This window comes from Cebus imitator, unplaced genomic scaffold (assembly GCF_001604975.1).
Source record: "Cebus imitator isolate Cc_AM_T3 unplaced genomic scaffold, Cebus_imitator-1.0 Scaffold181, whole genome shotgun sequence".
In the NCBI taxonomy this organism is placed as follows: domain Eukaryota; kingdom Metazoa; phylum Chordata; class Mammalia; order Primates; family Cebidae; genus Cebus; species Cebus imitator.
The window spans coordinates 1,930,052-1,940,704 of record NW_016107496.1 but is presented as its reverse complement, the minus strand read 5'-3'; the positions used below and the strand labels follow the sequence as shown (position 1 = coordinate 1,940,704).

The window sequence follows — 10,653 nt, the reverse complement described above, 5'->3', positions numbered from 1 at the left end:
TCCTGCTTCCGCCTCCCGAGTAGCTGGGACTACAGGCGCATGCCACCACACCTGGCTAATTTTTTGTATTTTTAGTGGAGACAGGGTTTCACTGTGTTAGCCAGGCTCTCCTAGGTTCTTTACCTTGAGGTCCCTGCACTGGGACTGAAGCCAGTCATTGATGAAACCCTGAGGGTCTCTGGCAAAGCTCAGCATGAACTCCCGCTGAGTCTTCAGCTGGTTGATGGTTTCTATTGTCTCATGGATCTGAAAGGAAGAACAAAGCTCATACCATAGAAAAATGAGAAGTTAAATAGCAGGTGGTGCCTGACAACTCCACATGCCACTCCCAACCTAGGCACGGTGCTGCCCAGAGCTGGCATCACCATACAGAGCTCCAACTGCTCCGATCCTTGGCATTCTTTCAGCAGGTAATTTGCCCTTGTCTCTCTCTGTATCCCCTTGTGTGGAAAGTTTTCCTTTTGGTCTCCTCAATGCGCACCATGGGCAAGGCTACACGATGAATACTTATTCCACAGCACAAGTGCACAATAAGTCCAAACGTGCTCTCAAGAAGAAAAGGACTGGCATATGGGGCTGTCTCAAAAGCTCCCATCTCTGGATTTTGTTTTCAAGTATCTTCTCATTCTACATACTCCTCCCAGTAAATTTCTTTGACTTGTATGTCTTCCGTTACCAATGACAGGGTAATAAATCCCCAGTCTGCAGCCCAGAGTCCATTTTATAAATTCCAACTAATCCAACTGCTTAAACTTGACATCTCTAAAACTAAATTCACTACCCTTTCTCCAATACCTACTCCTCCTCCCCTCTTCCCAGTCATAGCGAATACTACCGTCTACCCAAGCTAGAGACCTGGGAGTCATCCTAACATTTCCTTCTCCCTCACCCCTCACTCTAATCCAACCAGTGGCCAAATTCCTTTAATTCCACTTTGACACCTCTCAAATCTATCTACTTATCTCCATGCTCACTGTCGGGACTGTAAGTTTAGGGCCTCAACACATCTCATATGGATTACTGCATCAGCCTCCTAACTGGGCTTCCTGCCCTCTGACAAATTATTCTCCACCTTTCTCCAAGTGATCATTCTACATACAAATAGCATCAGTCCCTCCACTGGTAATGATCTCTTAACCAGCTGCCACACACAGTGGTCAGGAAAAAACATAAACCAGTTTTCTCTGAATCAAAGCTTCTTCATGACTAGGTATCTGGCTCCCTATCTAGTTTGTCTTCCCGAAGCGTCCCTGGCACCCTGTGCTGCCTCTAGCACACTAAACGGCCTGTACTTCTTGAAGACACCAGGCTCGCTCTCTCCTCTGTGGACCTTTACATGCCCTATTCCCTCTTTCTGGAATGTCTTCTGTTTCCTATACCCCCAACACCACTATCCTTTTTGCCCTTTCATTAACACCCACTTTGTCCTTCAAGATTTAGTTGAGACATCAACTCTTCCAGGAAAGCCTCCCTTTCTCCTTTGTGTTCCCATAGCACTGTTGGCTTTATTTGCAAGGACTGTGTCTAATAATAATGATAACAATAATAGTAGCAGGAGTTGCCATTTGTTATTCTTGTGTGCCAGATATAGCCTCATGTCTTTACATACAATTCCTCATTTAATCATCATAGCAACCTGATTAAAATAGGTATTATGGACTGGGCTTGGTGGCTCATGCCTATAATACCAGTACTTTGGGAGGCTGAGGCGGGCAGATCATTTGAGGTCAGGAGTTGGAGACCAGCCTGGCCAACATTTTAGTGAGACCCCGTCTCTACAAAAATACAAAAATTAGCTGGGTGTGGTGGTGGGCGCCTGTAATCCCAGATACTTGGGAGGCTGAGATGGGACAATCACTTGAACCCAGGGAGTGGAGGTTCCAGTGAGGCGGGATTGCACCACTGCACTCCAGCCTGGGCAACGGAGCAAGATTCCTTCTGGGAAAAAAAAATAGGTAATATGGTCTCTATTCTACAAATCAGAAACCGAGGCTCAGTGTTATTAAGAATATCCCCAGAATCAGAATTCATTTGAGTCTGGCTCAAACCAGTACCAAGCACAGTATCTGACATACACTGGGTATCACCATATTTTGAATGAATACTAAGAATCAAAAGGAGGCCTTGAAGCTGTGATGGGGGTTGGTGGCACCCAACTATCGAGGGCACAGACCCCTACCTTGTTGTCTAGAGTAGCGATCTCCTGTTGGCTGGCAGTGGACAGCAGAAAAGAATTCATCTGGGTCTTCAAGGTGTCATCCACTTCAACATCAATGTCATAACAAGCTGTCTTTTTCTGGTCATTCGGGTCAACACTGGACAGGAAACCAAAGGAGCTTGGTAAAGAGCTTGTCCTTGTCCCCTAAGACCTAATTACACAGGGTCAAAAAGAAGGTCCAGGATGAAGAGAAAGGGGGCTAACTGCAAAAGGGGGCTAACTCCAAGAACTTTTGGGTGTGACAGAAATGTTTATTGTGGCAGCTATGTGGTATACACGTCTGCCAAAGTCTTCAAACCACACTTTCAATTGGTATAATCTGTTATATATAAATTATACTTCAATAGAGTTGATTTCTTTAAAAATTCAATGGTAAACATTCAAGCAGTACAAAAGGTATCCAGTGAAAAGTGTTTCCTTCCTCTCCAGAGGAAATCACTGCTACAGCAGGAAATCGATGCTATCTTTCTCCCTTTAAAAAAAATTTTGGCAGCCAGGCGTGGTGGCTCACACCTGTAATCCCAGCACTTTGGGAGGCCATGGCGGGTGATCACCTGAGGTCAGGAGTCCAAGACCAGCCTGGCCAACATGGTGAAACCCCTTCTCTACTAAAAAATTAGACAGGCGTGGTAGCTCACACCTGTAGCCCCAGCTACTCGGGAAGCTGAGGCAGGAGACTCTCTTGAACCTGGGAGGCAGAGGGTAGGGAGCCAAGTTCGTGCCACTACATTCCAGCCTGCATGACAGTAAGACTATCTCAAAAAAAAAAAAAAAAAATTTTTTTTTAGTGGGCCATGGTGGCTCAGGCATGTAATCCTAACACTTTGGAAGGCTGAGGTGAGAGGACTGATTAAGCCCATGAATTCAAGACCAGCCTACACCACACAGTAAGACACCTGGTTCTACAAAAAATTTCAAAATAATTCCTGGGCATGGTGGCACACACCTGTGGTCCCAACTACTCAGGAGGTTGAGGTGGGAGGATCACTTGAGCTCAGGAGGTTGAGGATGCAGTGAGCCCTGATTACACCACTGCATTCCAGCCTGGGCAACAGAGAGAGACTCTGTCTCAAAAAAAAAAAAAATAGTAATTTTTAAAACTTTTTTGGCTACGTGTGGTGGCTCATGCCTATATTCCCAGCACTGTGGGAGGCCAACGCAGGCAGATCACTCAAGGCCAGGAGTTCAAGACCAGCGTGGCCAATATGGTGAAACCCCATCTCTACTAAAAATACAAAATTAGCCAGCATGGTGGCACATGCCTGTAATTACAACTACTTGCAAGAGAATCGCTTGTACCTAAGAGGCAGCGGTTGCAGTGAGCCAACATTGTGCCACTGCACTCCAGCCTGGGTGACAGAGTGAGAGTCTTTATGTTTAAACAAACACATCTGTTTTCATTGTTTCAGAGACAGGATTTTGCTACGTTGCCCAGGCTGGATTCAAACTCGGGGGCTCAAGCAATACACCCACCTCAGCCTCTGGAGTAGCTAGGTCTACAAGGAACATGCTACTGTGCCTGGCTTTCTCCATTTTAAATTAAAATTGACCCCAGAATGAAAGTCAAACACAAAATTTAAAGTGGTCTAACTTTAAGCATAGGAATACAGGACAGATCAACTTCTACTGACCTAATTTATAGGTTGAGGAGTTACTCCTAGTGATGGTTCAGGGTCTTATCTTTTTTTTTTTTTTAATCTTCCTCTCTATCGTCTTATAGGTTCAGGATCAAAAGAAAAAAAAAATCCTTACTGGAATTAATATTGAGTAAAGGAAGGAAGGCAAGGAGACTATATCCAACTACAGAGACATGCTGCTTTGAGAAGAAATGACTTTTTTTCACTCCCTATCTGCCTAGAGGTGACTTGCTCTCCATCTTCTAAACAAAAAAGTGAATAGAAGTAGCATAATTGAAGGCTCAGACTTGAATGCTGAACCATCCAGAGAAAAGATGGGCCCTGAGCCCTTCTATCAGTGAAGACCTGGTAAATGTTTAACAACTGATCTTCCAAAGGAGGGCAGGAGGAAGAGCCCAGGTGTGTGGCATTTTCTGATCTCTGGGGCTTAAATATTCTGATTGCAAGCTACCAACATCACATTACTGTTCAGAGTTGGGAAGAGATGTGCGATAACAGATAAACACATTGTATCATATTTCCACCAGATAAAAATAGGCAAATACAACAGGCAAATACAATAGGCAAAAATAACCTCAAGAGCACAAATACAATAAAATGTAATAATGAGGAAGTAATACATTTTGAGTATGTTACCCACTTTTAATCTAATATATTTAATTATAAGTTTATATAATTTAATTGTAAATAACAGCTTTGTTTAACAACCTGTTTGCAAAATTCCTGAAAATTTGACAACTGGCTCATGCAAGTTGGTAGAAGGCAGCTCCAGCATAGCACTACCCCTCACACACAGGCCTACCTGATGACATGATTAATGATGATAGGTTCTGGTGGCATAAGCAAGGCATGGAGCCGCTGAGGGATCTCTGAAAACTTCATACGTTGAGACTCAAAGATCTGTGGCAAAGGGCAGATGCACCTGAGGTTAGCATTTTGAGTATAACTAGTAGTCTAACAGATTCTAGCAAAACAATGGGTCCATTACTTACCTGCTGCAGGTACTTGTCACAGATGACAAACTCCCGCTCATGAGGATCCTGGAGCTTATGTGTCTTAATATATTGCCACAGTGCTTGGATGATCACTGGACGAGTCTGGGTGTGGATGCCCAGAAGCCGAGCTAGGCGGGGGTCTAATTTAAACTGGGGAGGCTGCAGGGAACCAAAGGGTATAGGGTATGAAGCTAGTTAGCTGGGTCTATATGCAGTAATACATTCAAGCTATTCAACAAACAATGTGGAGCTTTTTCTGGGACAGAAAAATTCTAGGAAAGAACTCAGAGATCACTAAGACTCTTATCTCTATGCCAAAGTGGCAAATTATTCACAACTAGACGCAAACCCTTTAAGGGGAGACTGCTGACTGGATGTGGCTGTGAAAGCTGGACCCCCCTCACACCACCACAGAATACCTGGTAATCCAGCATCAGTAGGACAGTACATCGTACATTCACGTCTCCTGGTCGCTTCACCTGAAAGCCATCGGTCTCCTGGGTAGTGGCGGTCCTGTGCCACTACAGAGAGGAAGATGTCAGGGGGTGCTCTCCCAGAGGAAGAGCTGGGGTGGGAGGGAAGAGCTTCTGTAATGACTGAATATTCAACTTTGATTATTGAGGCTACTGGAGAAGAGTAATAGCAATAGCATGAGGCATTTTTAAAAACTGCATATGGCTTTGGGATTACTGTCCGTGTATAAGTAGATTAACCTTTTAATTCTGTTTGTGGTTACATTTAAGTAAGCCTGAATGTCCAGTGATAATTTTATCCACAAAATGGCTAATACACATGTGAACAGTAACATAACATAGCTATCATTTACTGAGTACCATGTGCGAGAATATTCTAAGACATTTACCTGGATTATCACTTTCCAAACATCTATACAAGATAGGCACACTTATACCTATTTTACAGATAAGAAAACTAACGCTCAGCAGAATAAAGTAACTTGCTTAGGTCAAACAGCCAATAAGCGGTAGAGCTGCAATCTAAGCTCTGGTGTGTCTGATTCTACAGTCCACATTCTTAACCACTATACTCTATTGCTATAAAATTAAGTTAAATATATTTACAAATTTCTATTGATTCTATGACTTACTTCCCTTATTAGGTGGTAAAGACCTTCCCATGTCTCTTAGTGGTTGAGGTTAAGGGGCTGCAGCTACACTGGCAAAGAAAGGAGCAGGTTAAGTTCACTTGGAGTGCTGGCTGGACTATCATTCTGGTTTTGCCTGTATCCCAAAGAATACTGTTGCTAACATGGGTTTCAAAACGGTGTGCAATCAGGCATCTTAATAAAGGATTTTTGGTGAATTGGAATGTAAATCTAAACGGAGCAGAGACCAAGAGGAAGTTCCTGATGGTGACCCTGGCAAGTACTAGTACCCTATCAGTCAATCCCTCTAATTATAGCAACTGCTACCAGGAAAAAGTATGATAGGTGCATGGATAGCCACATCTCACCATCATTAGCAAGCAAGATGCAGAGGTGGCCTGGCATGTACAAGAGGCCACCAGTAGAATTTCCCTTGAAAGAGGTGGCAGTGACCAGGATAGTAACATCAAAAGATGAGACAAGTTAGATTACAAGAGCCCTTAGTCCTAACTAAACATGCTAGTGCCACCTAGAGGTCAATGTGCAAACTGTATACCTGGAGTAGTACTGTGTACACCCAGAGTGACTACTTTCTATCTCCCCTTCTTAGACATTCAAATATGGCTCCCAAGTCCATCATCCTCCAATCAGAGTCAAAGCCTAGAAGGCAGAACTACTCACTTCTACCAGATGGTTGTCTGGCCCATACAGGTCTTTGTCCAGTTCAATCACCAAGGACTTAAAAAAAGAAGAGAACTTCCTCTTTTGTTTAGTGGCATCATATTTGGACAAGGCTGACTAAAGGAGAGAAAAGAAAAATCATGTTAGAAATGGCCAAAAGAAACTTCCCAAGACAAAATCCTATGAAAAAGGAACCCCAACAGCAATAGGAAAAAACTCAAAAATATCTTCTGAATATCTCTTAGGAGAGACAGGCAAAGCAGGCATCTGCAGGTATTAAACCAGTCATGGTAGCAACAGAACCCTGAAGGTGCAGCCTAGAACACCTACGGGGTCACTGTTTTACCCCACCTCATTTGCTCAAGGGAAATGTGGCAAGTTAAGCAAACCATTACACATAACTAAGCGAGTTTGAGCAGGGAAAAGTCTGATTCTAGAGGGGAAATGAATCACAGGCAATAAGCAGCCAGAACAAAAACAGCTTTATTTGGACAGAATGACACCACCAGCAGATGGACCAGACCTATATAGAGAAGGAGGCTCTGACACTGAGCCCTGGTTCTCCTGCAAAAGTGCATTCCAATTAGCTTGCCTGTGAGCAGCTAAAAATAGAGCCAGAGAATGTAAGGGAATGAGAGAAAGGTGAGCTTCCCCGAGGAGCTTCTGGGGTGGGAAGTTTGGGGGCTATCACCTGTCAGCTGATGCTCCTCAGGAAGCAACAAAGAGCGTGTCAGAGAAATCTATCCCACTTAAACTGCAGGGTGTCTCCAATGAAAGCTGGGATGATGGAGATACCACAAGGACTCAGAGAGGAAACATGGCCTCAAAATGAATGCAAACTCACTTGATTAAAAATAAAAAACAAAAAGAACCCCTAAATAATCTACAAATATGGCTAAATCCAACAGCCAGCAGCACCAAGAGGAAGGTTAACAACAAGTCAGATCCCAGGACAATAAGGTTCTCCAAATGGTACCAGTGAGGGCCAAAGGTGTGGGGGCAAAACACAAAGGACTATTGTCTTTTGTGCAGGGAACAGAGCATCCCTCTCCCTACTGCTCCCAAAAGGAGCTGTGAGCACCAGTTAGGCTTCCTGCTGACCAGACAACACTGTTCATTCCCAGCAGCTCCCACCCTAGATGCCAACCATGATGGACCTTGAACTCACATCCTCCAGGAGCCGTCCTTCTACCCGAAGCTCCCAGGAAGCCACCGTCCCTTCCCCATCCTCGGCATCTGACTTAGCCGGATTGAAAGTGTTAGAAATGAAAATTCGCAGCTTCCGTTTTTGCTGAGGAAGGCAGAAACAGGATTGATCGTGGGGCTGCAGTGGTCTGATGTTGAAGACAAGGGTCTCCCCAAACCCCAAAATTACTCCTAATAGACTGGCTTACTGTCTACCCAGTCCCTTGGATGGATGGATAAAGATTCCATTTAGAAGAGGAGTACTGGCCATCAGCCTAAGTACAACTGTATACAGTGGGATGCCAGGTGGACAAAGTCATGCAAAGTGCCAGGTTCCCAAGGTAGCAGAGCAGTTATAGCAAAAACATGGACAAGGGTATATTTCTAGTACAAGAGACATCAAGAGCCCCTCCCCCTTTGCCATTCTGTTCTTATCCTCCTAATGTAATTCTCAGTTTGTAGGCGGAAGGGAGAGATGCAATTTAAATGCCAAGGAGAGTTGTGCTGTGCCTTTGATTTCTCATGCTAAGCCTGCTGAAGGTTCCTGGGTCCTCTCCTTTGGCTCTCTGCCTAGTGCTTTCCTGTGTTACCTTGATAGGACGTTTCAAGGCCTCTTGGATATCTAGCCGTTTCCTCATGATAGTCTGGTCCAGTTTCCTTTCAAAAGCCAAGAGATCCATGTAGGCCTGGGATTCTGGTACCAGTTCACGAATCTTAGGAACAGAAAAATTAATGAGATCTAGGATGATCATCTCTACACTCAAACTCACCACACTTTCCAGAAGACCTATAGCCTGGACTCACCCTTTGAGGTAGAATTTTGTCAGCCATCTTCTTTTTCTTTGCACTGTTGGGAATACATACCATTATCAGGTTGAGACAGAACTAGTCAGAATGTGAAAATAAGCTGTCAGCATGTCCATTTATAGTAATGCGAAGAAATCGCAAAACTTCTCTCAAATCAAAGAACCACCACCACCACCACCACCACCAAGCATTCTCAAGGATCAGTCCTGTAGGACCATCTGCTAACAAAGCACCACCACTTCTTGGTTCAGGTACTCCCACCACCTGTGTCCTCCCAGGCCTCCTCCCTCCCTCCCTCTGCCCTAGGATATCTTACTTGTGGTTTCGATTTTGGACCGCCTGCTGCTGGACCTGCTGGATCTGCTGAGGGGCAGGCCTCTTGCGGGACTGGTCCATCCCTGACTGGGCCAGGCCAGGTCGGACTGAAGGGTTCCCCCCATAGCCAGGAGGCCCCATGGAAGGTCCCTGAGGTGTCATTCGGCTGCCTGGCAGCATACCGGGTCTCTACAGAGGGGAAAGGACCCAGAGATGTCATGGTTTCACCTGCTAAACCCCACCAAGAAAAAAAAGCAGAGGATGCCTGAGTTATTTGAATGAAGTAAGGTTTAGGGATGGAATGGAGGACAATGAGAGGAGAACCCTTTGCTCCAGTAGTGACTCCATAGAAAAATAGGGTCCGAAACGTAAGAGAGTCAGATTATATTGAAATTCTCCTCAGTCTATTTTGGATCGGACACATCGGACATCTCGAATTCCACATTTACTCTGCTAGCTACTATCTAGAAGCTGACCTCAATTTGCCAGCTACATCTCTGGTCCTCTGATCACTGGATAGAGCTGCTCAAGCCCCTTTGCACTCCGGCCCTCGTAAAGGTATCCCGGACCCACTTCACCCACCCTGGTTCTCTACCGACTCCCCAAGGAAACAATGCCCATAGGATCAGGTGCCTGAACGCTAACTGCCTCCCTCAACCCCCACCCAGAGCCCGAACCCCTCCCAAGGTAGTCCCACCTACTTCTCCCCCGACCCCTGTCACTCCCAGGTCCCGTTCGGCCCCGCCCCCGACCCGCGCGCCCCTCCTCCTGCCCCACTCACCGGATAGGCCGCTCCAGGCATCGGGGAGCGGTACAGCCCTTGACCCGGAGCCGGGCCCATTCGCACTGGAGGCCCCGGAGTTCCGCCTGGGCCCAAGGCAGCAGCCGCGCCCGCCCCTCCTGAGGCTCCGGCGCCGCCGCTGGGAGCCACAGACTGGAAACCCGCCCGGGCCGCCATCTTCCCGGAGCCGCCGATGCAGCTGCACAAAGAACCGGAACCGGAACTCCCCCCGCCCCCCCCCCCGTGAGCCCCCCGAGCTCCCGCCTGTTCCCCCGGCCGGCCGGCCGGCACGGGAGGCTCAGGGCAGCGAGACTGTGGGCTAGAGGGGGGCGACTAGCGGAAAAGGCGTGCTGGCCACGCCCTCCCGCCTTCACGGTCCTGGAGGGAAAACCATAGAGAAGAACTCTGGGATAGAAAAGCCCCGTGAGCGGGCGCCCCCAGGCCGACGGGAGGAAGACAAGGACCTGGAAAGAGGGACCACAGCCTCAGCCCGTCTCAACCCTGCCCTTACTCTAGCCCTCTGATGAAGAGGGGCTTGGAGTAATAGCTTCATCTTCACGCATGGCATTAACTTTCCAAAACGCTTTGATTGCTTTTCGTTTCATTTTCTTACTGCAATAACTGTCAGGGGCTGAGGAGGGAAACGCACAGTTTATTCCATTTTACAAATGGGAAAGCTGAATTCACAGAAGGTGAATCACTTGGCAAAGGTCAACCAGCAAGTTAGCGGTAAAGCCGAAGCCAAGGTTCCAGATCTCCTTGCTCATAGCCAGGGACTCACTCCACAGATAAAGTGCCTCAATAACTACCTCATGTGGGAACTTCAACCTAACTTTGTCCCTGGCCTAACCTGCTTCCAGATTATTTTATTATTATTTTTAGATGACGTCTCTCTCTGTTGCCCAAGCTGGAGTGCAGTAATGAGATCTCAG

At 46.4% G+C, this 10,653-nt stretch overlaps 1 protein-coding gene across 2 annotated transcripts in view; it reads right to left on the bottom strand.

Annotated features, from left to right (window-relative positions):
• The window catches only part of SMARCD1 (SWI/SNF related, matrix associated, actin dependent regulator of chromatin, subfamily d, member 1), a 14,624-nt gene extending 4,330 nt beyond the window's left edge, over positions 1-10,294 (bottom strand). Inside the window, exons 1-11 of one of the 2 annotated variants that reach the window (XM_017545819.2) lie at positions 9,722-10,294; positions 8,942-9,129; positions 8,623-8,665; positions 8,409-8,531; positions 7,802-7,924; positions 6,634-6,750; positions 5,270-5,371; positions 4,848-5,009; positions 4,658-4,755; positions 2,180-2,315; positions 124-246 (exon numbers count right to left, since the gene is read on the bottom strand). In XM_017545819.2, coding sequence (XP_017401308.1) covers positions 124-246; positions 2,180-2,315; positions 4,658-4,755; positions 4,848-5,009; positions 5,270-5,371; positions 6,634-6,750; positions 7,802-7,924; positions 8,409-8,531; positions 8,623-8,665; positions 8,942-9,129; positions 9,722-9,898 — 1,392 coding nt within the window. In that variant the 5' untranslated portion in view covers positions 9,899-10,294. The remainder of the gene's footprint in view (positions 1-123; positions 247-2,179; positions 2,316-4,657; positions 4,756-4,847; positions 5,010-5,269; positions 5,372-6,633; positions 6,751-7,801; positions 7,925-8,408; positions 8,532-8,622; positions 8,666-8,941; positions 9,130-9,721) is intronic. The other variant, XM_017545820.2, reaches the window with a different exon arrangement.
• Positions 10,295-10,653: the final 359 nt, after the last annotated feature.